This window comes from Oryctolagus cuniculus, chromosome 3, assembly GCF_051225735.1.
Source record: "Oryctolagus cuniculus isolate XC-2025 breed Fujian yellow rabbit chromosome 3, ASM5122573v1, whole genome shotgun sequence".
In the NCBI taxonomy this organism is placed as follows: domain Eukaryota; kingdom Metazoa; phylum Chordata; class Mammalia; order Lagomorpha; family Leporidae; genus Oryctolagus; species Oryctolagus cuniculus.
This window is the reverse complement of record NC_142869.1, coordinates 120,254,725-120,281,536: the sequence shown is the minus strand read 5'-3', so window position 1 is coordinate 120,281,536 and position 26,812 is coordinate 120,254,725. Positions and strand designations below refer to the sequence as shown.

The following is a 26,812-nucleotide window of genomic DNA, read 5'->3' as shown; positions in this document are numbered from 1 at the left end:
AACCCAGTGTGCCGGCACCGCAAGGCGGAGGATTAGCCTAGTGAGCTGCGGCGCTGGCCCGAGAAATAATTTTAATCAAAGAAGTATACATTTTCTTCCCACATATCCTGCTTTGTGTTAGGAAATGACATTGTAATCTATTTGACCACAAGGAGACCGTTACAAAATATTTACAGGAAAATATTGAAAAGAACTCCAACATGAAAGACAAGATAAAAAAGCTGATTTTTTTTTCGGGACTTTCTACTCCAGTGCCCACCACACACAAGAAGAGAGTCAGACACATTGGTAGCTAAGATTCCCCTGATCACAGATTTCCCCAAGAGCTGGAGAGGGGAAGAAAAGGGATGAAGTGTTGCTGTGACAGGGAGTGGGTGTTAGCAGCTCTGCTTCAGGAGCCAGTCGATTCTGAACAAAGTCCCCTCTGCCACATGCAGTAACTCTGAGCCCAGCTAGCCTTGAGGCTATTCCCCGCATGGAATTAGAAAGCACCCCCAATGGGAGCAGCCGTGCACCCCAGTTAGGCAAGAGCCTGTCTCTCCACGGGCCGCTTTTGTGAACACAAGCCTGCTCTGGCATCAGAAGCTGTCCCAGTAGCCCTTCCACCTCTTTCCTGAAAGCTTTGTAAACATCATCCTCAGTTTGCACTGACACAGGAGCACCAGAACCAGATTTGGGGGCTGCTTTTGCAAGAGGCACAGCAGAGTCACCCTCTGACTTTTTGGGGGAGCAGCAGTAGCCCCTTTATTCTCCCCCACATACCCTTCTCACAGTGGGCGCAACTCGAGGACTTCCTGCCTTGGGATGAGTGATCTGTGGCTTGGCACAATGGCTACGCTGGCATCACCCACCCTGGGTCGCCGAATCAAATTGGGTGGGACGCTGAAGACCCCCAGGGTTCAACAAGGGAGCTGGTGGGAGAAGCCCAGGTGGGGCAGATCCAAGTAGAGGCACCAAAGTGGGCACATCCTGCCTGGGTGAGGTGGGAAGATGGGCCTGGGGGAGGTCAGTGTGGAGGGGGGAGCCAGCCTGGTGGTGGTCCTGGAGGTATAGGTTGGGATAAAGACTCTGGGAGTCTTTATCCTCAGGAATGGAGGAGCCCCTGCAGGTGGTCCAGGAAGCCAGTAGGGTGGAGCAGGTGGCGGGGAGGAGGATGGAGGTGGAGCTGCCGCTGGGAAGATGTGGTGTGTCATCCAAGTGGGAAGCTTTCTGTGCTGTTTTGGCTATTGCTCCTCGGCTACAGAATCTTCTTCACCATCATTCTCTGGAAATTCCTCTACTTCCCGTCTGCCCCTCAAGGCTTCCCTGGCTGCCACTCGAAGCATCGTGGCTTAAAGAGGGGTCGGCTCCTTGGGTCTTCTTTTTCTGCCTTGACTTTCCAGATGTATCAGCAAATCATACACTCAGACCTGGGGTGTTTTTGATTGTACACAGACTCAGCCCTGTCGCTGCGGCTGTCTGATCTCTCAGTGTCGCTGTCACCAGTGCTGTCATTATGCTTGTCTTGGTCTGTGTCCTCAGGACAGCTGACATCCTCACTTGTGCTGCAAACACTGTTGTCAGGACCCCGCTGAGCAAGGGTGTCTCTGCCTGGCCTATGGGGGGTGGGGAAGATCCCGGGCAACACCCACTTTATGTCTGTAGGAACCAGAGGAGGAGGTGGGCCTGGGGGAGGGCCAGGAGGTGTTCTGCCAATGGGGGCATATGTAGCACATCGTGTCCAAGTACAGAAACTGTCCAGTGCAATGGCTTAAGTTGCCACCTGTGACGCCGGCAGAGTCCCGGCTACTCCACTTCCAACCCAGCTCCCTGCCCAAGAACCTGGGAAACAGCAGAGGATGGCCCCAAGTGCTTGGGCCCCTGCCACCCACATTGGAAACCTAGATGGTGTTCTGGGCTCCTGGCTTTCATCTGGCCGTTGTGGCCATCTGGGGAGTGAACCAGCAGATAGAAGATCTCTCTCTGTGTCTCTCCCTCTCTATATACATAGTATAACTCTAGTTCCAAAGAGAAACTGCCCGAGTTGGAGGGCCGTAGGCTGAAGTTTTCTCGAGGGTGGGGTTGCTGGGCACCAGCAAGGGGCGTATCTTGGATCTGGATGTCGGAAGGAGCATGCGGCATCTCTGGCATCTGCTAGGTGCCCTGCACAGCAGCACCGCGGGCCATGCTGAGCCCAGTTGTCTTCATATTCTAGCTCTGGCATCCTTCAGTCTTTGTAGGAGCTGCATTCTCTTTTCCGGGGAGTCCGGGAGGATGATCAGAGGGCTTGTCCAGATTGGCGTGCATATCTTCCAGTGCTTTCTCGTTGAACTGCAGCCACTGCACCGGGTTCGACTCTGTTTTGTCCAGCTCCTCGTGTCCTAGATGATCGGCCGGAGACCCCTCAGCTTGTGTTGTGTTGTGTGTTCTCTTTTAGCTCTCGCTTCAGGGCAAACTTTCAGGCTTGGTCCACAGGCTTCCTAAATCCTCCCTCTTGGTGGAGGACACAGCGCTCTGTCGCTTGCTGACAGTCTGTGTGGTTTACTTGTTTGTTAACAGAAAGAAAGGAACACTTCCACTGGGCTCTGAGCACTGTAAAGGAATGGGGAGGGGGGTGACTCCTGGCTTCTTTTACTCCAGAGGGGTCTTCACCTCTGCCTCTAGATCTCCCACCCAGCCCCTGCCGTCTTCAAACCTCATGTCCCTGCGCCATCCTTATGTCACTGCCCCTCCCAGATATTTAAGTCATCTCTAGATGACTGATAATACCTAATGCAATATAAATGATATGTAAATAGCTGTTACCATGTGCTGTTTAGGGAATAATGACGAAAATCTGTACGTGTTCAATACAGATGCCATTTGTTCTCCATCTATTTTTGATCCTTGGTTGAATCCTGAAATGTGGAACCCAGGGATATAAAGAGCTGACTGTATATTTATTTGTATTTGTAGTTTAAAAGATGTAACTATATACTAGACAATTATTTAAAAATAAGCTGGAGATGGGGCCAGTGTTGTGGCCCAGTCCTGCGATGCCAGGATCCCACATCGGAGTGCTGGTTTGAATCCCAGCTTCTCCGTTTCTGAGCCTACTTCCTGCTGATGCACCTGGGAGGCAGTGCATGATGCCTCAAATATTTGAGTTCCTGAAACCCAAGTGGGAGGACTGGATGGAATTCCTGGCTCCTGGTTTCGGCCTGGTCCAGCCCTGGGTCAATGTGGCCATTTGGGGAGTGGGCTAGCAGATAGAAGATTCTCTATCTCTATCTCTCTATCTCTGTATTTAAAATAAATAAAAATCTTTCAAAACAAAAGAGGTTGTAGATAGACTGCATGTATTTTTGAGATGTGCAGATCTTCCTAAGAGGTCAGCTAGGACACATGTGGGATGCAGAGAGCAGTGAGCAGTGACAGCTCTGCTGTGATGTGAGGACTTATTAACGTTTGGAAAGTTACTTCAGCCTGTATTGGTTCAACCTGCATAAGCAACGTTGCAGGTTTGAGACAACCTCCAGATGAAGCAGAGCTGTCTTTAGATGCCCAAGATTGTCCCGTTGTGTTTAACATGAGCAGTCTGCACACTAACAGAGAGATGCTGTCTCCTTTTAGAAGCCTTGTTTCTTTTAAACAACTGGCTAAGCTCTAATCTACCATGAACAGTCATGGCAGGCTTTGGGGCTTTTAAATAATTTTTGTGGCAAAAATGATTGTTGGAGTCATTATTTTATTGTATTGCAGAGCTCTGGGATGGAAATTAGGAACAGTATCATTAAAGCAATGTGAGACCTAATTGCATTATACCATAGAGTACTGTTTTGATTTGCCAAAACTTGCAGTTTGATAAAGATGCTGCCTTCTGTGAATTTTTACACAAGTCCAAGATCTAGAATGTTCTCTAGCAGGGTGGCTCTGTGCAGTGAAAAAAATCACAGCCATCATCTGAATTCTACAGCAGCCTAAACGTAGAGGGACAGCTGTTCCCCTCCTCGGCACTTTACACTCCCCTGACATAAGAAAACAGTGTGTTAAAAATCATGTTGCCCTGAAGGCTTCCTGGTCTGGCCGAAAGGCTGTGAGAGCATCTCAGGCATGGAAAGCCAAGACTCTGTGACAAAAAAATTTCCTACATGGAGGATCTCTGTGAGACCTCAGAGGAATGAAAAGGTCATCAAAAAAGGAGACACTGTTCTCTGAAGGGAAGAGAGAAGATCCACTTTGCTTATGGCTGTGTCCAAATACCGATGGAGTCTATGGTCACAGAAGGCTGCCATAGCCTTGGCAGCCCATGGCAAGAACCTCAGATGATCATTGATGTCATGAATAAGAGTGTTAATTGTTAAAGGAATAACAGAAGTCACTCTGCACTTGCTCCCAATGTAGGACCTCTGTCCCTACTGAATTGTAATATGAGAATCCACTGCAAATTCTCTCCCTAAACTGTACTCTATATGTTGAGTGTGGGCATGGGGTCAAATTGTTGAAGTCTATGCTTAGCATGGAGTTGGTCCTCTGTATATAAAGTCAAACTAAAAATGAACAATAATGAAGAAGGAGATGGGAGAGGGAGATGGAGGTGGGATGGGAGTTGGAGGGAGTATGGGGGAAAGAACCACTATATTCCTAAAGTTGTATCTATGAAAAAATGCATTCATTAAATAAAAACTAAAAAAAAATCATGTTGCACTTGCTGCTAAAGCATGACACGGCACATTTTTTATGAAAGTACATTTTGAAGATATTTTTTATTTATTTGAAAGTTAGAGTTACACAGAGAGAAGGAGAGACAGAGAGAGAGGGAGACGAAGACAGGAGCCAGGAACTTCTTCCTTCCCACGCAGGTGCAGGGGCTCAAGGACTTGGGTAATCTACTGCTTTCCCAGGCCATAGCAGAGAGCTGGATTGGAAATGGAGCAGCTGGGACTTGAACCGGCGTCCATATGGGATGCCAGCACTACAGGCGGCAGCTTCACCTGCTATGCCACAGCACTGGCCCCTGAAAGTACATTATGAAGTAATTGTGTGACCACAGAACATCTCTCTTATTCGTGAACACCTGCCCATTAACTGATTGCCCGGGTATTTCATTTTTTAAAAAAGGATTTAGTTATTTATTTGAGAGGCCAAACCACAGAGAGAGAGACAGAGATATCTTCCATCCTCTGGTTCACTCACCAAATGACCACAATGGCTGGAGCTGAGCGGATCCAAAGTCAGGAGCCGGGAGCTTCCTCCAGGTCTCCCACGCAGATGCAGGGGCTCAAGGACTTGGGTCGTCTTCTACTGCATTCCCAGGTTGTAGCAGAGAGCTAGGTGGGAAGTGGAGCAGCCAGGTCTCAAACCGGCACCCATATGGGATGCTGGCGCTTCAGGCCAGGGTGTTAATCCGCTGCGCCCACAGCGCCAGCCCCTACTTCATACTTTTAATGATACGGCATCACCTGCTGATTAGCAAGGTGCACAGGGTAACTCATGGGGGAGGAGGCAGGGAGCAGAATGTGGGAGAAACAAGGGGTGCCCTGATGGTGCAGGCAAAGCAGCTAGGTCCTTGCAGGCAGAGGGTGTGGGTGCTGGCAGAGGGAGATGGCCCAAGCAGAGGGCCGGTCCCTGGAGGGGGCAGGTGGAGCAGTTGGAGTCCTGACCCTGCTGCAGTTATCTGAGAGAGCCCAGCACGTGTTTTACTTCTGGGAGCCGCGCAGCCTCCATGAAAGTCTTGTGCCTGCCAGTGTCTCCTTTCGGGGGTGGGCGTGCGTCAGATGTGACATTGTGCGTTCTCAGAAGAAGGTGTCTTCCTCCCACCAGTCAGAGTACTGGGAGACAGGGGTGGCTAGAAGAGAAGTTCAAGGTGTTTGTCACAAGGAAACCCTGCGAGGGAAGCCGTGGAGTGTGGAGGACTCCAATTGGGGGCTGCTGATGTCATTGAGTGTTCGCTGTCAAATGAGCAAACTTCTCAAAAGCTGAAATTAGACTTTTGTGCGAGCTAGAACCAAAACTCTCGAGCCACGCTGACTAAATATGGTCTGGGATAAGGGACCCTGAGGAAATCTGAACAAAGCGTGGACTTCAGCGAATCCTCAGGTATTGGTTCGCTGGTGTAAAAATGCACCATATGGAATTGGGATCTTGATAACAGGGGAGTCTGCGAGTAGGTGTATGGGAACTCTTTTCTAAATTAACTCTGTTCTAAAAAACAAATGTCTATTAATAATGTACTTTTTAGTAGAGTAATTTTATTTATTTATTTACTTGCTTGAGAGGCAGTTACAGAGAGAGAGAGGGAGAGACAGGGAGAGGTCGTCTGTCTGCTGGTTTACTCCCCAAATGATCATAATAGCCAGAGCTGCCCCGATCCAAAGCCAGAAGCCTGGAGCTTCTCCCAGGTCTCTCTGCTTCTGGGCCCAGATGCTGTCCCCATCACCTGCAACACTTCAGCACCGCACCCCTCCCAGCCCCCCTGCATGTCACTTCCTCAACCCTGGCTTCTGACACCACCACTTGAAAGCTTTTAAGTCCCCTAATTTCTGCCAGGATCTTCGTGTTGCAACCAAAGAGCCTAGTGTGGGGACCAGTGCTGTGGCATAGCAGGTAAAGCCACCACTTGTAATGCCAGCTTTCCATATGGGCGCTGGTTCATGCCCTGGCTGCTCCACTTCTGATCTAGCTTACTGCTAATGGCCTGGGAAAGCAGTGGAGGATGTTTTTTGCTAAGAGTTTTATAGTTTTACCTTTTATATTGACATCTTTGAATTAATTCTTGTACATGTATAGAGTCCAACTTCATTCTATTGCACTTGGAAATCCGGTTTCCCAACAACATTTGTTAAAACTACTATTTTTCCTTCATTGAACATCTTGGTGCCTTTGTCAAAAAACAATTGATAACTGTGAGGGTTAATTTCTGGGTTCTTATTGTATTCCATTGGTCTTCATCTCATCTCCATCCTTATGAGAGTACTATATTGTTTTGATTACTGTGGCTTTATAGTAACCTTTGAGAGCAGGAAAAATGGATCCTATAATTTTGTTCTTTTTGTTTCTCCAATTTGGGCTTCTTAGGGTCCCTTGAGACATCACGTGCATTTAAGGGTTCACTTTTCTATTTGTGTAAAGTGCTATTCAAATTTTTATAAGAATGCCTCAGTGGGCAGATTGCCATGATCTTGTTCTCATCTTAAATGTATTAAGTCTTCCATTTGCTTTGATTTTCTTTAAGCAATATTTTATAGTCTTCGATACACAAATCTATTGCTGCCCTGGTTAATTTTGTTTTTTGCTAAGTATTTCATTATTTTTGATGGATTTTTTAAAAACATCCCTTTTAGAGAGAATGATCCAACATGGGAAGCGAGATACACAGCAGACTCATAGAATGGCAGATGCCCTAAACAGCACTCTGGCCTCAGAATCAGCCCTTAAGGCATGAGGATCCAGCTGAAAAGCCCATGAGAGTATTTCAGGCATGGAAAGCCAAGACACTCTGGCAAAAAAAAAAAAAAAAAAAAAAAAAAAAAAAAAAAAAAAAACACAAAACCTAAATGAAAGATCTCCGCGAGTGAGATCCCAGTGGAAAGAACAGGTCATCAAAGAAGGTGGTACCTTTCTCTGAAGGGAGGAGAGAACTTCCACTTTGACTACGACCTTGTCTAAATATGATCAGAGTTGGTGAACTCGAAAGACTTCCATAGCCTTGGCAACTCATGACAACAACCTAGGGTGATTACTGATGCCATAAACAAGAGTGCCAATTTGTTAAGTCAACAACTGGAGTCACTATGCACTTACTCCACATGTAGGATCTCTGTCCTTAATGTGCTGTACATTGTGATTTAATGCTATAACTAGTACTCAAACAGTATTTTTCACTCTGTGTTTCTATATGGGTGCAAACTGTTGAAACCTTTACTTAATATATGCTAAACTGATCTTCTGTATATAAAGAGAATTGAAAATGAATCTTGATGTGAATGGAAGGGGAGAGGGAGCGGGAAAGGGGAGGGTTGTGGGTGGGAGGGAAGTTATGGGGGGGGAAGCCATTGTAATCCATAAGCTGTACTTTGGAAATTTATATTCATTAAATAAAAGTTAAAAAAATTAAAAAATAAAGAAACATCCCTTTTAGGTTGCTCATTGCAAATATGTAGAAACAAAACTGATTTTTTGCATGTTGATTTATATTCTGCAGCTTTGTTAAATTTATTTGTTAGCTCTAACTATTTCATTGGGGTTTCTCTATGGTTTTCCATTTATAAAATCATGTCGTCTGCAAATGAAGATAGTTTTATGTCTTCTTAAAAATATTTTATTTATCTGCATTTTATTTGAAAAGCAGAGGCACAGGAATAGAGACAGAGAAAAAGACACAGAGAGATCTTCCATGTGATGGTTCATTCTCCATTGCCAACAACAGCCAGGTCTGGGCCAGGCTGTGCCAGAACGTAATCCGGGTCTCCCATGGACTTGAGTCATTGCCTGCTGCTTCCCAGCATATGCGCTAGCAGGAAGCCAGGTCAGAAGCTGGATACCTGAGAGCTGAACCCGGCACTCTAATAGGGATGTGGGCGTCCCACGTAGCTGCCGTGCCACACTACAGCCCCTACGTCTTCTGCTTGGGTTCAGATGTCTTTGATTTGTTTTTATTGCCTTTCAATCTCACTGGAGCTTACTTTAATATGATGATTAGAATAAGAGAACACGGACATCCTGTGCCCAATCTTAGGGCAAAAGTTTTCAGTCTCTCACCGTTTGACATGATGTCAACTGTTAACTTTTCAGATAAGTCTTTAAATGTTAAGGACATTCCCCTCCACCCCTAATTTATTGAATTTTTTAACCATGAAAAGGTGTTGAAAGTTGTCAGTACTTTTTCTGCATCAATTGAGATATCCATATATTTTTCTTAATTAATGTGATATAATGATTCATTTTCATATGTTGAACCATCCTTACATTCCAGCAATAAACCCTTTTTGGTTATGATATATAATCCTTGTGATAGGCTGTTGAATTCTGTTTGCTGGTGTTATGTTGAATGGTTTTAAACCTGTATTCATAAGGGACATGCATCTGTAGTTTTCTTTTTGTTGTAGTTTCTTGGTCTGGTTTTGTTATCAGGGTAATTCTAGTCTTATAGAGTAAGTTAGGCAGTATGAAAAAGTTTGAGAAGAACTAGTATTAATTGTTTAAATGTTCGGTGTTATTCACTACCAGGTAGTAGAAGCCTTCTGGTCCTAGGTTTTCTTTGTTGGCAGATTTTGGTTACTCATGCAGTCTCCTTACCAATTGTAGGTCCATTCAGCTTGTCTATTTCTTCTTGAGTTAGTTTTGGAAGATTATGCATTTCTAGGAATTTTCATTTTGTCTGCTTTTTTTTTTAAAGAATTATTTTATTTATTTGAAAGACAGTGTTACAGAGAGAGGTAGAGACAGAGAGAGAGGTTTTCCATCCGCTCCCCAGATGGCCGCCACGGCCGGAGCTGTGCCAATCCAAAGCCAGGAGCCAGGAGCTTCTTCTGGGTCTCCCATGTGGGTGCAGAAGCCCAAGGACTTAGGCCATCTTTTACTGCTTTCCCAGGCCACAGCAGAAAGCTGGATTGGAAGAGGAGCAGCCGGGACTAGAACCAGCGCCCATATGGGATGCCGGCGCTTCAAGCCAGGGCTTTTAACCCGCTGCATCATAGTGCCGGCCCCAATAAAAATAAATCTTAAAAAAAAAAAGTTCACAGAAAATGGAACTAAAAGGGAAGTTTATTTTGGTTTATTTATTTGCCTAGGCATGCCACGCAAGTCCCCAAAGGTATTTTACCAATTTAGGCTCCCAATAGTGGTGTGTGAATGTTTCCATAACTCTGTGTCCTAGCCAATACTTGGGACTGGCATAGTCAGACCTTTTAAGTTTTGAGAGGCTAATGGGTATGAAATTGTACCTTACTGTGGTTTTAATTTACATTTCTGATCGCCAACAAGTTGAGTGCCTTATATGGTTTATATTGGTTGTATAATCCAGGGAGCTGGATTGGAAGTGGAGCAGCCAGGACTCAAACTGGTGCCCATACTGGATGCTGGTATCACATGTGGCGGCTTTACCTGCTATGCCACACCTAGAAGTTGACATCCTAGTCACACATGGAGCAATGATTTTTTTTCCCCGAGTGGTAGAAAGTCTTGGCTGTTAATGGTTCGTGACTTTCCAAAGGGCTGCATTACATGAGCAATGCACTATCCACCAGTGGGATTAAAATTTCACTGGGGACACTAGGAGATCAGGACACCAATGTGCAGAAGGCTCCTGAGCAGGCCTAGAGAAACTCCCAGACACCTGCAAGGAAGCATGGGGATGCGCCTGCGCCAGCGCGGGACGCAGCGTGCTCCGGTCCAGCCGTGCAAGGGGAATCATTTGTGAAACACTAGACTGAGCGTCGGTGAAAACGAGACCACACAACTGTACCGGCCATTGCGGGAGGACGGCCAGAGAAGAGTTCCTGAATGGCTGCGTTTCTGTAGCCTCAAAACCAGGCACTACTGGACAGAAATTAGCACCGAAACAGACACGAGCGTGGGAAGGATTTACAGAATGTTCCAACTGTTGGGTGCCTGTGAAGGCGAGAGATGACACTGAGACTGCAGTGGGCCTACGCAGGGCATAGTCTAAGATTCTGGAGTTTTGCTTAAGCAGCATTCTAGGGACCAGGACCTTCCACTGCTTTCCCAGGCCATAGCAGAGATCGGGATAGGAAGTGGAACAGCCGGGACTTGAACCGGCGCCGACATGGGATGCCGGCACTGCAGGCGGCGGCTTTACCCACTACACCACAGTGCCGACCCTCTAGCATTTTCTTTAAGGGCCTGTCCAACAGCTAACACACTGGAAAATAGTTTGTACTGAAGGCCCTGGGAACAGATCCTGAGCCTGGAGCTGCAGCTCATCTTTGTGTTTTGGGATCTTCTGGTCGTTCTGGGCTCCGTGGCGGGTGACTGGCGGGGTCGTGTGAGCCAGCAGGTGCATTCTTGCCACATTCCCGCAGGCAGCAGGAGCCTCTCACGGGAAGGGGAGGGGGAGTCGGCTCTGAGACTTTGTTCTGCCTGCTGCGCCTCTGCCCTCCCCTGCCAGCTGCTGTCTCTCTTTCAGCCATGCCCGATGGAGTCCTGGACACAGTTGTCCGCGCTGATGAGGCGGGGAGCGAGGAGGACCTGTATGAGGACCTGCACGGTTCCAGCCACCACTACAGCCACCCTGGAGGGGGCGGTGAGCAGCTGGCCATCAATGAGGTAGGGTCACAGCTGAGCGGGTGGAGGAGAGAACCAGGGCGGGACTTGACCGCAGGCCTGATGGTCAGGGGGGCTCCTGTTGCACTGTTGCCGGCCAGATGTGCACAGCTGTGTTCCAGAACAGACGGCAGCGGTGCCACCGGGCCCACAGCGCAGCTGCAGCCGGTGGTGTCCCGAGCAGAGTCTGTCCAAACGGTGGGGTCCCCTGTGCCCTCATGGAGTCCGCGGGTAATGGGCGGAGCAGGCACACTGTCCCCGCAGGCTCACCGGCATACCCCCGCCCCCTTCAGCAAAGCCGGCCTGGCTGGAGAAGACTGCGTGGTGCGCGGGGAGGGGGAAGGGTGGGGGCGGGGTTTCCAGCACTCCAACAAGTAGCCCGGGCAGACTGGGGGACAAAGCCAGTGAAACCAATTTTCTCCCACGGACACCAAGAGCTCAGAAGTGTGCAGTTGCTATGACAACCATATGCCAGTTACCATTTTTTGCTGTTCCTTCAGAGCGGAGGAAGGAGCAAACCCCATCTGGATAGAACTGGAGTCCCATCCCAGCTTCTCCTTTCACTTTCTCCAAGGAGAGAGAAGCGTGGGGTTTTCGGGCTTCTCTCCTGCTGTCTCCAATCCTGGGCTCTTGCACTCCTTTCTTGAATGGGTGGACACAAGAGAGAGTTTAACCAAACATGCAGAACAAGCGCCAACCCCCACCCCATACCCCCCAGTCCTTTCTGCTCCATGAAAACCGGAGCCTAACAACGCAGATCTTGCCACACTTGCCACACTCGGACACTTTCCTCCAGAGGGGATCGATTGCCAAAAAAAAAAAAAAAAAAAAAAATCGGCCTTTAGTGAATGCATGCTTGGGAACTTCTCAGAAACCAGAGCGGAACAGGGGTCCTCCTCATCCGCACAGCACAGCGGTGGAGCCCAGGGCCAGCCAGTCCGCTCTGCATAATGACCTACAACAGTCATTAAATAATGCTTCAGGGAAAACCCTTGTTGCATAGCGAATACAGTGCAAATAAGTCTTTTCAACAAATGAAACTGTTAAGTGCCTCTCATGAGCTACAGTACACAGGAGGGGCTCTTCAAAAAGTTCATGGAAATGCATATTATGAAAAGGTGTGTTGGCCGGCGCCGTGGCTCAATAGGCTAATCCTCCACCTTGCGGCGCCGGCACACCGGGTTCTAGTCCCGGTTGGGGCGCCGGATTCTGTCCCGGTTGCCCCTCTTCCAGGCCAGCTCTCTGCTATGGCCAGGGAGTGCAGTGGAGGATGGCCCAGGTGCTTGGGCCCTGCACCCCATGGGAGACCAGGAAAAGCACCTGGCTCCTGGCTCCTGCCAGGATCAGCGCGGTGCGCCGGCTGCAGCGGTGGCCATTGGAGGGTGAACCAGCGGCAAAGGAAGACCTTTCTCTCTCTGTCTCTCTCTCTCACTGTCCACTCTGCCTGTCAAAAATTAAAAAAAAAAAAAAAAAAAAAAAAAAAAAAAAAAAAAAAAAAAAAGAAAAGGTGTGCATGGGCTTCAAACGTGTTTTGCACCAAAATACACTTATATTAAAAAAAAAAAAAAAAGGAAAAGCAGACACAGTGGCTAGCATTGTTGCACAATACAGGAAGCCACAGCCTGAGAGGTTATCATACCGGGAGCACAGGTTTGAGTGCCAGCTGCTGTGATTCCAACTTCCTGCTGATGGCACCTGCGAAAGCAGTGGAAGATGAGTCCTTGCACCCATGTGGGAGACCTGGATAGAGTTCCATGCTCCTGGCTTTGGCCTCACCCAGCCCCAGCTGTTGAGGCCATTTGGGGAGTGAACCAGTGGATGGAAGATTTCTCTGTCTCTCTATCTCTGTCTCTGTCTCTGTCTCTCTCTCTCTCTCTCTCTGTAATTCTGCCTTTTAAACAAATAATTCTTTTCTAAAAATGATGCCAACTTTTTTTTTTTTAAGATTTATTGATTTTACTTGAAAGTCAAAGTTACACAGAGAGAGAAGGAGAGGCTAAAAGAGAGAGGTCTTCCATCCGCTGGTTTACTCCCCAGTTGGCCGCAACAGCTGGAGCTGTGCTGATCCGAAGCCAGGAGCCAGGAGCTTCTTCCGGGTCTCCCATGTGGATGCAGGGGCCTGAAGGCCCGGGCCATCCTCCACTGATTTCCTAGGCCGTAGCAGAGAGCTGGATCGGAAGTAGAGCAGCCGGGACTGGAACTGGTGCCCATATGGAATGCTGACACTGCAGGTGGCGACCCTATCCACTACACCACAGCACCACCCCAATGCTAACTTTTTAAAATTTTGATTTTATTTACGAGAGAGAGAGAGATAAAGAGAGAGAGAGAGAGAGAGGCCGGCTCCCTAAACTTTACTCACAACAGTTGGAGACCGAAGCAGCTAAGAACGCAATCAAGTCTCCCACATGGGTGGCAGGCAGGAACCCAAGTATCTGAGCCATCACTGTTGCCTCCCAGAGTCCTCCTGGTGTGAAGGCAGAGTCAGGAGCCAGAGCCAGGTATGAGATCGAGGCGCTCAGTGTTGGACACATGGATCTTCACCGGCATCTTAACTGAGTTTATCTTTGAATTTCATATTTCCCACGAACTCCTTGAAGTACCCTTCTATTTTGGACGGAAGATGTCCTGGAATCAGGTTATCATAGGCAGAACTCACAGCGAATGGCTGGGCTTCTTCTGGCAGACCCAGGCTTCCTCCTCCATCCTGGGAGACAGGGGGTCTAGGATGTTGGGGCTGACGACAGTGGTGGTGTGGTGTGCAGAGCAGGTGACGGTCTAAGCGTGGCCTGGTTGCTGGGCTGTGAAACAAGGGTGCCTGTGAGGCTGCTGAGTGCCCCCTGAGTTCCTAATGATCAGGATGACAGGGACTGCAAGGAGGTAGGGGTTACTTGCCTGGCCTTAGCTGTTGCGTTCCTAGAGTTGCATTGTCTGCATATGACAGATGCTCTCTCTCCTGCCTCATGATGAAATTGTAGACAGCCACAGCTTACTGCTGGTGAGGAGGTGCCTTTCGGGCCTGGAGAGGGGGTGGGGAGGTGGATTCTTGAGCAGTTTGTCATTCTAAGAGGGCTCAGCCAAGGAGAGCAAGCCAAGAGTCAGGACTGGTGGAGGCCCTGGCGCCGGGGCACGTCCACGGGGAAACAGGTATGGCAGCTGACGACGAACTGCATCAGCATCTGTCTAGGCCTCTCAGGGAGTACTCCCTGTGTGGTTCGAAGGTGCATCTTGCTATTGGAGGTCCCTGGGGAGGTCTTCATGTGCTCAGTACTTTCCAGGACTCTTGGTCCTCCCTGGACCCTGGACAGGAAGAGCACTGCCCTCATCTGTGTCTCCAGGAGGGAGGACCTGCCACATCTCAAAGGGGACAGCAAGCAGGGCTGAGAGAGCCCGTCTCCAGCAGCCACAGTAGGCTGTGCAGTGGGCGGCATCCACCCTCAGCGTCCCCTTCGCTTCCAAGTCAGGATGCAAGCAGGCCAAGAGGCGCTGCCCAGAGAGAGGCCAAGTGCTGCGGCCGCCGGGCCCTGGGTGTGATGGAGGACGTGTGGCCGGGCAGTGATTGTCATCGTGCAGTGGACATGGCACCTGAGCAGGGCTGCTGGGTCTTCACTGCTCCCGGCTTGCACGGGGGACTCAGGAAAGGTAGCAACTATTAGGACGGGCTGGAGGCACTCAGTACACTCAACCTTATCAGACACTCTGGGGGAAAAGTGTGAGACGTGATTGTCCAATGACAGGCAGCTGTACCCTGGCCTTCCCACCCCTCAGGCACTTGCTATCTCTCCCAGGAGCTAGGGCAGAAGCTAGGCTGGAGGTTCACCTGGGTTTTGTAGCTGGAGATTATCAAAGCAACAGATGTCAGAGAAAAGTCTGCACTCATGACTTACTCTTTGGCTTGCTCCAGAGCCACATATGCACTTATATTTTCTTAGAATACACAAGCGCATCCAAAATTGGCAGGGTTCTTGTACATGTTGACTTCAGAAGGGGCAGCCACTTCTTGATTGGCTCAGCAGAAGGGGATCCAAACCCTCTGACTTGAAGAGCAGTAGATGCAGGGGCCAGAGAGGCAGTTGGTATCCTGGGCGCCTGAGCAGTGAGTTTTACACACACACACACACACGTTTGTGTATGTGTGTGCACATGGTGCGTGAGAGGGTGATGGGTATGATACATGCATGCACCACACATGTAACTGAGCACCTACCATGTGCTGGGTGGTATAGCAACCCTGGGAGACAGCTGTGCCAAAGACATACAGGCAGCTGGCTGTGCAGGAGGAAGAGCTGGGGGGGGGGGCACCTGTGTTTTTCTGTGTGTGCTTGGAGGATGAGAAGGAGACATAAGGTCTTGTGTTTTCTGTTTTCCTGCACAGACGTGTGCCTGGCCCCTTGTGGTTGCCCAGACCTGGCAAGATAAATCAACAAGTGCAGAATGTTCCCTTCTTCTTCTGTCCTTATCCCCTCTAATGCCTTCTCCAGTTGCCTGTGCCACCACCATCCCTACAATCAGGCCTCAGGCCATGCTGGGTGCAGAACCTATTTCTGAAGAGGTGTCTCTGACCCTGTGTCTCTGGAAGACTTTCCCTATGCGTGATGGCCCAACCCCCAGCCCCCACACTGGCCTTGCTGCTGGTGCCTGTGGTGATGAGTGCAGGCAGGGGACAAGGTCTCCTGCTGCCCACCTCACCACCACGGACAGCAGCCTGTCCCCTGTGGGTCAGGCCCCAGCTGGAGCTGCACGTGGCTCTCTCCTCTCCCCACACCTCCCTGAGGGCCTTGAGGTGCCAGGTGTGCCTTGTGTGTGCCTGTGTATGCAGCTGACCCATCTCCCTGCTCCAGGACACAGAGAGGAGGGCTGTCCGTGGCTTCTGGAGTGTCTTGCAGAGACGAGACGAAGCCCACATGAGGAGGCAGAAGGGCAGATGTGAGCAGTGAGCTGTAGAACTTGTCATCCAAGCTGGCCTCAAGCATAAAAGGGAGTGCTGGTCGACCCTCCAGGCCCGCACAGCAGCAGAAGCAGGACTACCCGAGCCGGTGCCCTAGGACAAAAGGCAGGCACCTCACGCCTCCCCTCTGGCACTTCGTCACGGACCATTTAGAGGATGCTGCAGGACAAGAGGCCAGCTCTCAGCTGCCTGTCTGCGGAGTGAGTCTGACTCTCTGGCTCCAGGGCTCTGTGTCTTTCAGGAGCTCCTGGGAGGCAAGGATGCAGCCATCCAGACTGAAACCCATGAGCACCTAGGCCCTTTGTTGTATTTTTGGTCATAGATAACACATACATAAAAGCTGTTGCCACCTGCTCAGCTCCCTGGGATAGACAAGCTGGGTCCCTGGGCAGCGGGAAGGGCCGGTGCCACATCCAGTCCTTCCTAGGCTGCCCTGATGTTGTGTGGGACTCAGGCCTTGCCCAGGCTGGTCCATGGCTAAAGGACTACAGTGTATCTCATGGGCCTGGTGCAGCAGCAGAGCAGGGTGCCGTGGACCTCATAGCACTCAGCATTGTGCAGGCCACAGGGCTCCCAGGTCCTCTGCACCCAGGAGTCCGAGGAGCTGTGGCCTCTGAGCCTTCCCCCTCTCCCCCAGTGGCTGGTGGCTCTGGAATCATAGGTGCACAAAGAACCATCAACCTAGATCACTGATGCCAAGTGACACCCCACTAGAGGGCACATCATAGTATTTTTTTTCTTTTTAATGATTTCTTTTATTTATTTGAAAGACAGAGTTACAGAGAGAAGTAGAGCCAGAGAGAGAGACAGGTCTTCCATCCGCTGGTTCACTCCCCAAATGACTGCAACGGCCAGAGCTGAGCCAATCTGAAGCCAGGAGTCAAGAGCTTCTTCCTAGTCTCCCATGTGGGTGCAGGGGCCCAAGGACTTGGGCCATCTTCCACTGCTTTCCCTGGCCATAGCAAAGAGCTGGGTCGGAAGTGGAGCAGCCGGGACTAGAACCGGCGCCCATGTGGAATGCCGGCACTGCAGGCCAGGGCTTTAACCTGCTGTGTCACAGCGCTGGCCCCATCATCACACAGTCTTACCGGAGGAGCTGAGATGTGCTGGTACCAGGGAACTTTCAGATGCCTTTGGGGCCTCCACAACTCTTCTGAGAGCTTGGGGGAGCAAACGTGGAGCCCTCGGTTTCCTGAAGAACCCTGCAGGGGCACCACTCCAAACAGATGGGCCCAGGCTGAAACCTTCAATGGAAGGAGGCAGACAGCTTTCTGGACATACACCTCACCCTTGCCTGCACACACAGGAGCCCACATGTGTACACACATGTGTATGCATGCAGTACTTACATGCATCCACACAGGAGCCCACATGTGTAAACATACATGCAGGTACTGCCTCTACACATACAGGTGCACACATGTGGATGCACACATGCAAGGGTAACCCTCCACATACCTGCACACACATGTTCCATGTGAATGCTCACATGCAGGTACACGCCTGGCATTCGTCCTACTCTGTGGCTTCTTCAGAGGATGGTGACATTAACATGTGCATCACCTGTACTCAGATGCACTTGGTGCTGAAACATAGGGAACTCTGAACCCACATGTGAACAGCCAGTCTGTGCACACTCCCTGGGCGCCCCTCCCTCCCTCCCTGCACCCGGTGTTAGAGCCCTGAGCTTGTCACTCAGAAATATCTGCCCACGCCCGAGCTGTGTGCTGAGCTCTGTCAGCTGCATTCTGCGCATCTCTCAGAGGGGCGCGTTGCCTGAGCTCCCCGTCGGGGACAGAGTGACAGAGTGGCAGCTTTGAAACCTGCAGGCACTGTCTGGTGGAGGCAGTGGAACCGCTGGGTGCCTGACAAAGGTTTTTTCAAAAGCCGTTAAAGAAGTCAGCAGCTTCCCCAAAGGCAGAAAATGTGACCCAGCTCAGGGAGGGGGCGGAGCGCTCCGAGTGAGTCTGTCTGACCCGGGTTCCAATGCCGGCCGCCCTAGCCCTGTGTGTCTGTGCGTCTTGAGGACAGAGCCCAGAACCTGCAGTGCGTCTACTCCTCCGTGAGCTGGACCCCGGGGGCAGCCCTTGTTGAAAGCAGAGTTCCTCGGCCAGCCCTCCCCTAAGCGCCGGTGCCAGGTGTCTTGGCCCCGGCCTGCCTGCGTGTGTGAGGTCTCCCTCCGGGCATCCCCAAGCGTCCCGTGGCCATCTGGGCGCTGGGCCAACCCAGACCCAGTCCCGCTGTGCCGGCACTAAGGTTCCCTCGACCCCTCCCAAGGGGTCTTTGCGCCCGCCGGAGCCGCTGCGGCCCCTGCGAGCCTTGGGAGCGCGTTGTCCCCGCCCGCGCACTCCGCGCGGTTGCCAAGGCTCCCGGCCTAGGAGACGCGGCGCACGCGGCGCCGGCTGTGCGGGAGGAGTCCAGGCCGGCGAGCGCGGGCGGCTCCGCCCACTCCGCGGGCGCTGCGGGCCGCCGGCTCCGGCCCTGCGTGCCGGGATCTCGGGGCCGCACGCAGCGAGCGCGGAGGCCCGGCGCCATGGCTAGGGCCCCGCAGCGCCGGCGCGGCCCCGCGGCGCCCGGGAGCGCCCTGCGTGCGCTACTGCGCTGCAATCTGCCCCCCGGCGCCCAGCGCGTGGTGGTCTCCGCCGTGCTGGTCTTTCTCGTCCTCATCAACGTCGTGCTGATTTTCCTGCTGGCCTTCCGCTGAGCGGCCGGCCAGGGCGCCTGGGGAAGAGCGCCGGGCAGGGTGAGTGGCGTGGGCTGCACTCCTGCCGCTGTCACCGCGGCCTCCGTGCCCCGACCCCACGTGCTCCCTGCAGGAGCCCGACTTCGGGTGTGTGTGTGCCGTTTTGCGGGTGCCCAAGAAGCGTGGTGACTTGTGCCACGGGGTCCTTAGGGGTCTGTTCTCCGCGCCGCGGGTAGGGGGGACGGCTAAAATGGCGCGTCTCCGTGGGTGGCTGGGGATTCGGATACAGCTGTGGCCGCGGCTGGCCGTGGTCGCTTGGGAACGGTGCGCATGTGACCGCCGGGGTGAGTGGAACTGGACATGCACTTGATAGGCGTTGAGCCTGGTCTGTGAATGGTGCCGGGCACCCCTGCACGCGTTATCTGCAGGTGCTTTTCCCATTTTAGGCCCTAGCATAAGTGTCAGTCTCCCAACCGGCAGAGTCGGCCCTGAGCAGCGGTTACCCTGCGCCACCCATCCCCACCACCCCAGCACTGGCATGCTATCCCTGGAAGTGGCCACCCACTCTGCATGTGGGAGACTAGATGAGATGGGCAGGGTGGGAAGGGCTGCGGTGGGTCACCCCGGGTGTGTGTATGGGGGGCGGGGGCGGTTTACGGTGGAGCCTGGCAGGGCTGCTCTCTCTGGGGCTTGTCAGAACCTCTGAGGCACAGGGAGTGATTCTAACCCCTGCCCGCGGCTTATCTTAGCCTTGAACCCGCCCCTCTAGTGAGACGGTCCCCAGGGGCCCCCATAAATATCCCTGTGCCTCAGAGCCAGCCTCTGCTCCCCTCTGCCACAGGAGAGCCAGCCTGCAATCCTCACGGCCCCCTGCTCAGCTTGAGTGTAGGGGCTGCAGGTGCAGCGGCAGCACAGGCAGACAGACCAGCAGGAAGGGCCTCTGTCTGGAAACCAGCCCTGCTGCCCTGGAGGTGGAGCAGGTCCCCACGGTTCCATGAAGCGGGTTGCTGATCCCCTGGAGTCTCTTTTGGGCTCAGTGACACCACAGAAACTCTTGATGTCACCGCCATAGCTTGTCCGAATGTCTTATGTTTGGGAGTCCACACGGGGGCTTTACCATCTAGGGCAGGGCAGCCATGGTTACTTCCTGGGGGAGAACCTGCTCAGCCCTGTGTGTGTCTGATGCCTCCAGGTGCTGCACCTGGTGCTGGGATGAGGAAGCAACAAAGGTGACCAACACCTTCCTGCCCTGCCCCTCACCCCCACCCCCACCCCAGGGCTTCCAGGTGACTGGCGCTGGGCCCTCATGGTGCCCGGAGCCTTGGTCTCTCTGTGAAGTCCTGCCTCTTTGCCCCTCATCTGGAGACAGACCTTCCTCGACAGCGAGGTGGGAAGCAGCCACACCTGTCGGCAAGGACCAGCAGAATAGAGGAAGGGGAGGCACACGGGTGGCCTGTGGCCAGGGCTCATGTGAGCCAAACTGGGGACAGTGGGAGGGAGACAGCTCACTTGGTGCAGCTACCTCCTGGGACAGGAGCTGGTAGGAAGCTGAGCTGTGTTCAGAGTCTGGGTTACTTTCTCCTGGCCTGTAGCCTCAGACCCCACAAGAGGCACGTGTGCACCCTACCTGCACCTTGGCTCCCCCACAGCACTATGGGTGTCTGCCTCCTTTTCCCTTTCAGCCGCACTCTTTAAGGTCTTGACCCAGACCCTGCTGGCCCGGGGTATGCTGGGACCCAAGCGCAGCAGGCCGGCTCCTCGCATGCAGTCTTGCTCTGTCCGCCTGTTGAATTCTGTCTGTGTGGCAGCTAGCACATTGTGATCCTGGAGGCCAGGCCTTACCCAGAAACTATAGCTGGGAAAGAGTGCCATTGTCCCCTGTGTGCGCCTTGGCCATGTCTGTAGCCCCTGAAGAGCCACCGCACATTGTGTGTGTGTGTGGGGGGGATTCCTGATTTCTCAGGTATGGAGACACATTCATCTCCAAGAAGGGGTAAGAGCCAGTGGCTGTTTCCTTCATCTGCCTTGCAAGGCCCTCCCCTGGAGGAAAGGGTCCCATCCTCAGAGTGGACTCCTTGGCCCCAGAGGCCTCAAAGACGATGGCTGGAACTCAACGGGAGGGACAGGCAGTCCCAGCTGCATGGTGTGGCCCCTTTTGGTCCCTGTAACGACATGAGGATTTGCAGGAGCACTGCCCCGGGAGCACCCAGTGATGCCTAGGGATGGCCACTGTGGGGTGGCGGACAGTTGGGTGGAGGGGCGTTTGGTAGTGCTCCAATTCGTTCTTGATGCCTTGGCCAGGCCAGTGGTTGTGAGAGCCTTTGTTGACACGTGGGCCCAGTAAGGAGAGGCATGGACCACACTTCCCCAGCCCACCCCTCCTCTTCTGCCCTACACCCTTGGAGCCATTCAGCACTCATGGATGGAGATGGAGCCCTGCTGGCAATGGAGCTCCGAGCGCCAGGGTTGCATGGGTGGGACAAGGGAGCATGGCATCCCGGGTGTCATCTGTGCACAGACACTTGAGAGACGGGAAGCTCGCAGGGAGAAGGGAATGGAAAGAGCTGCCAACTAGGAATGAAATGGTTAGACCTGGTGACAACGTGCCCAAGATCATTCCTGAAGCACCTGCACAGAGGGAGCAGCTGCAGGACGGACCTACTTCTAAAGCTAGGCAATAACCGGAAGAGGCGGCACTCATTGGTGCTTAGAGTCCTAGGGCTTGGGACCCAGAGCTCTCAACAGGGGTGCTGCTCAGCTGCTGCTGGTATCTGGTGGGGAGGCGGAGCACGGGCAGGAATGCCAAGAGGCTGGTTCTGCAAAGGCTCAAAATCACACAGCAAACCAGATCCACGGGTGCGCTGGCAGGCCAAGGTGCAGGGGCATTATTGAAGGCTGGGTGGCCTCCCAGGCACTGCCAGCCCACAGTAAGCTCAGAGGAGAGAGCAAGGCTCTTATCGCTCCTTGAATGTTGCTTTAGAAGGGCCTGACAGACAGCAGCTGGCACAGCCACAGCCCTGGTACCACCAGCAGAGCACAGAAAGTGGGGGAAGATGGAGCGACTGGAGGCCGAGAGACAGTAGCCTCGTCCCCAGCCCCCTAGTGGGGTGAGGACAGCATGGCTGAGCAGGGAGGGATTTATGCCACAGATGGCCATTCCGATCCCATGATTGGGTCACTGAGCCATGACAGCCTAGACATGGCCAGGGCCTGGCCCTGCCAGGAGAGAGCCTCCATCAGCTCCTCTGAAGACAGGAGTCTCTCTTCCCAGGGCTGCACATTCAGTGAAGCCCCAGCAGCCCAGCCCCCCAACCCACCCGCCCATGGCTGTCTCCACAGCTCATCAGCGATGGCAGTGTGGTCTGTGCCGAAGCGCTCTGGGACCATGTCACCATGGACGACCAGGAACTGGGCTTCAAAGCTGGGGACGTCATCGAAGTGATGGATGCCACCAACAGGGAGTGGTGGTGGGGCCGTGTCGCCGACGGCGAGGGCTGGTTTCCGGCCAGCTTCGTGCGGGTATGGCTCCCACAGACAGCCACCTGCTCTGCTTAGAAATCAAAGCCTGCAACAGCACTGGGCTCCCAGGGGGTGGGTGTGGACTTTCCCTTCGCAGCTGTGCTGGGATTGCTGCTGGGGGCAGAGCAGAGGCCCCAGATCCTGCATTCAGGTGCTCCTCCTGCTCCAGATAGCTGCCCCCCCCAACAGTCCCCCTGGTGCCCCAAGTTCCAGTTCAGAGGTGCACCCCAGCAAGGTGGACACCCATCCACCTGGGGGCACAATTCTCTGGAGGACCCTGTATGAACGGGCACTGGCGCAGGAACTCCTAGGGCATGCGCAGTGCTGAGCACAAGGAGGTGTAAGAAGAGGCTGCCGGGGTGATCTCCAGATCGGTCCCCTGCGTGCCTTGGACGGGTGATGGGGTCATAGGAAGCCCCCCTTGCCAGCCCTGAGCCCCTGGGGTTCCTGGCTGCCACAGTACAGGGTAGCGGGCGCTGTCGCGGGGAAGGGTGCGGGGCGCTGACGGTCGGTCGGTTACCGGCAGCTGCGGGTGAACCAGGACGAGCCTGCGGACGACGAGGCCCCGCAGGCTGGGAGCGGTGGGGCCGAGGACGGCGGGGCCGAGGCGCAGAGCAGCAAGGATCAGATGCGGACCAACGTTATCAATGAGATCCTCAGCACCGAGCGGGACTACATCAAGCACCTGCGGGACATCTGCGAGGTGAGGGCCGGGGGCCCGCGGGCGGGTGGGGCGGGGCGGGGGTCGCCGCGGGAGCGCTGACGGCGCCCCGCCCCCAGGGCTACATCAGACAGTGCCGCAAGCGTGCCGACATGTTCAGCGAGGAGCAGCTTCGCACCATCTTTGGCAACATCGAGGACATCTACCAGTGCCAGAAGGCGTTCGTGAAGGCTCTGGAGCAGAAGTTCAATAGGGAGCGGCCACACCTCAGCGAGCTGGGCGCCTGCTTCCTGGAGCACGTGAGTGCGCCGTCTCCATCTTGGGGGGGGGCACTGCCCTCTCCCCACCTACCCCCGTCCCTCAGCATTGTCACCTCCCTTTGCACCTGGCTCTTGTCCCTGCCTACTTCCAGAGAGCAACCTGCTGCTGTCTTTCCAGAAGCTTCCAAATGTCCCAGGTGCTCCTCACCTGCTGCCCTCACCTTGCAACCCAGGGTTAGGAGTGGCCCTGCTTGTGTACGGGGAAACCACACCAGGGGAGGGGTCCCTGGGGACTGGGGGCTTTGGGACATCACCCTGGGACAGCAGAGGAGGGAAGAGGGGGCTGAACTACTCATGGAGTGTGCACCCCAGGGGGCTGGCTGCTCATGGCAGGTTCTAGGGCTTCTCAAACTGGGACTTCGGTTGCTTCCACTCTCAGTGCAACTTGGTCTTTAGCCAAAGTGCTTTGGATGGCTCCAGTCCAGATAGGACGACTCCTAGCTCACCTCCTGCAGCAGTCATGAGGTTGAGCAAAGCATGCCTGTCTCCCTCAACACCCCCTCCCCCCACTGTGTGGCCCTGATAGCCCTTCCTGATTGATTAGCAGCACTGATGTCATCCACGTGACTGACGCGCAGTCACAGTACCTGCTGAAAAGGCTGGGTGGCCACAGCGGCCAGCGTGCGCCTTCTCAGAGGCATTCCCATCCCTGGGTCTGATTCCCAGGGAGGAGAGTAGACAGAGGCAGGGGGTGAGGCAGAGGCTCTTGGCCCTCCCAGACCCGTGTCCAGTTGCCAGGGGGAGTGGCCATTGGGCTGTCATCACCACCAGCTGCGTCTTCCCCCTCTAACCTCCCCAGCAAGCTGACTTCCAGATCTACTCAGAGTATTGCAATAACCACCCCAACGCCTGCGTGGAGCTCTCCCGGCTCACCAAGCTCAGCAAGTACGTGTACTTCTTCGAGGCCTGCCGGCTGCTGCAAAAGATGATTGACATTTCCCTGGACGGCTTCCTGCTGACCCCAGTGCAGAAGATCTGCAAGTACCCTCTGCAGCTGGCTGAGCTACTCAAATACACACACCCCCAGCACAGGTAGGCGGCCTGAGGCCCTTTGCACCTCCAGCCGGGCAGTTACTTGAGCCAGTGCCCTGCTCTGCACAGAACAAAGCAAGCTCTGTTCTCATGAGCTCTCGATGCAGTGCAGGGACAAGGATGCCAACAGGATATTAAGCCGGGCTCTGTGCCTGGCTTTTATGGAGAAGGAGGGGCTGTGCATTTGACATGTGAGGCCAAGGCTCAGGGGCACGGCCCCAGAAGGCAGCAGCACCATGCGTGGGGGCTGCAGTACAGGGTAGCGGGCTCCCTGGAGGAGACGCCCTCTCCTCCTCTCCTGCACCTCCTCTGCTCTCCAGCCTGCAGCACCCTTCCATGTCTGTTCTGCCCCCAGGGATTTCAAGGATGTCGAAGCTGCCTTGCACGCCATGAAGAACGTGGCCCAGCTCATTAACGAACGGAAACGGAGACTCGAAAACATTGACAAGATTGCTCAGTGGCAGAGCTCCATAGAAGACTGGGAGGTGAGGGCCCCAGGGTCAAGGAAACACCCTGGGGTCCATGGCCTCTGGCTTTGAAATTGCTCATGCCCCCTGGAAGCTGAAGCAGGGAGCCAGAAGTGCGTAGTGGGAAAACCAGGCCTCCCAGAGGTGCTGTGGTGCCACCCCTCCTGCAGGCTGAGGCTCCCCCATGAGCACCCAGCCAGCTCAGGAGCCGTAAAGAGAGCAAGTGTGTTTCTCAGAAGTGTCAGTCTCTTCCTCTGCCCTCAAGGGATGCATAAGCTCCCAGAGTTTTAGCTGACACCTGGGACTCCCAATAGATGGGTTCAAGTCCCACACACAGTGCCGTGGAAAGTGGACTGCCCTCATCACGGCCTCTTGGTTCCATTTCTTTCTTTCTTTCTTCCTTCCTTCCTTTCTTCCTTTCTTCCTTCCTTCCTTTCTTCCTTCCTTTTCCTTTTCTTCCTTCCCTCCCTCCCTCCCTCTCTCTCTCTCTCTTTCTTTCTTGATTTATTTTATTTATTTGAAACACAGAGTTACACAGAGAGGTAGAGACAGAGAGGTCTTCCATCCGCTGGTTCACTCCCCAGATGGCTGCAATGGCCGGAGCTGTGCCGATCCGGAGCCAGGAGCTTCTTCCAGGTCTCCCACACAGGTGCAGGTGCCCAAGGACTTGGGCCATCTTCTACTACTTTCCTAGGCCACAGCAGAGAGCTGGATCGGAAGAGCAGCAGCCGGGACTAGAGCAGGTGCCCATATGGGATGCCGGCACTTCAGGCCAGGGCTTTAACCTACTGCGCCACAGCGCCAGCCCCGGTTCCATTTTTCTGCTTGCACATTCTCACATCTGCCACTCTTCTGCCTTTTAAGGGAACATCAAGGCCCGATCTCATGATGCCCATTCCTGTCCCCCAGAGGCATAGGGGCCTCTCAGACCCTCTCCCACCAATCTGGGCTCCTTGATGGACTCCCACCCACACAGGACCACTGCCATCAGAATCCCCGACCACAGTCAGCCACAGAACATCACGAAAATACAGTATCCCGGGCCTGCCTCACCCTTGCTGGACTGCATTAGAATCCCTGCAGTGGGGCTGAGCCATGTGGGCAATGGGTTGGAAGGCCCAGCCTGGCTAAGGCCGCCAATGGCCTCAGTCCTCCCAGACGGACAGCCAGCCGCCAACAGCTCCCAGCTGAGCTGTACATCTTTAAGGAGGACCTGGAAGTGGGCGGGGCTTACTCCGACAATTCGGAGGCCCACATGGCAGGATTTTGGGTACTGAATACACAGAGCTGGCTTAAAAAGCCTCCTAAAAATACTGTTTGCAGAGGTGATCTGCAGCCAGGCCTGCCTACTCTTCCTCCAGGGCAGCCCTGAAATACGCGTCACCTCTGAATTTATGCTCTGCAGCAGCCGCCTTAGGGAAAACATGAAAAGGTGACAAGTTTTTGTAATGTCTTATTTCATGCAGTATATGCAGAGTATCATCTCACCTTCTAATCAACATAGCCTTTGTGATATGTTTTCTCTTCTTGACTTCATACTTCGTAAGGACTAGCCACGGTCCCGCGCTTAGGGGCTGCCTGCTCACCTGTCCCTCACTCCCTGACCCTCCCACAGCCCCCGGGGGTCCTTTCCTTGGCTTTAAGAGCACCCCTCCCATCATGGCCTGGTGAGGAGACAGGAAGTGCACTAATAAGCTCACAGCTGTCCTTGGCACCCCCCAGGGGGAAGATCTCTTGGTCAGGAGCTCGGAACTCATCTATTCAGGGGAGCTGACTCGCGTCACGCAGCCTCAAGCCAAGAGCCAGCAGAGGATGTTTTTTCTCTTTGACCACCAGCTCATCTACTGTAAGAAGGTACCAGGGTCCCTCTGACTGGATGGGCCCCACAGGGAGCAGGTGGAGGGGGTGAAGCAGAGACTGAGAGCAGCCACCCAGAGGAAA

The 26,812-nt window shown here is 53.4% G+C and overlaps 2 protein-coding genes, 1 long non-coding RNA gene and 1 pseudogene across 4 annotated transcripts in view; 2 read left to right on the top strand and 2 right to left on the bottom strand.

Annotated features, from left to right (window-relative positions):
- Positions 1-26,812, top strand: part of ARHGEF4 (Rho guanine nucleotide exchange factor 4) — a 215,650-nt gene that overhangs the window by 184,692 nt on the left and 4,146 nt on the right. For both annotated transcript variants that reach the window (XM_051848762.3, XM_051848763.3), the window contains 7 exons: positions 11,105-11,244; positions 22,212-22,391; positions 22,918-23,094; positions 23,172-23,351; positions 24,172-24,404; positions 24,760-24,889; positions 26,594-26,725. In XM_051848762.3, the coding sequence (XP_051704722.3) occupies positions 11,105-11,244; positions 22,212-22,391; positions 22,918-23,094; positions 23,172-23,351; positions 24,172-24,404; positions 24,760-24,889; positions 26,594-26,725 (1,172 nt within the window). The remainder of the gene's footprint in view (positions 1-11,104; positions 11,245-22,211; positions 22,392-22,917; positions 23,095-23,171; positions 23,352-24,171; positions 24,405-24,759; positions 24,890-26,593; positions 26,726-26,812) is intronic.
- LOC149127481 (WW domain-binding protein 11-like) lies at positions 900-10,981 on the bottom strand (annotated as a pseudogene).
- On the bottom strand, positions 13,533-18,442 carry LOC138849013 (uncharacterized). The gene is made up of 2 exons (XR_011387331.2): positions 17,648-18,442; positions 13,533-17,433 (listed from the first exon to the last, which is right to left on the bottom strand). It is a non-coding gene; the product is annotated as an uncharacterized LOC138849013 (long non-coding RNA).
- SMIM39 (small integral membrane protein 39) lies at positions 18,642-18,893 on the top strand. The gene has a single exon (XM_089328365.1). It carries the CDS (start codon positions 18,723-18,725, stop codon positions 18,891-18,893), a length of 171 nt encoding a protein of 56 aa, XP_089184491.1. The 5' UTR covers positions 18,642-18,722.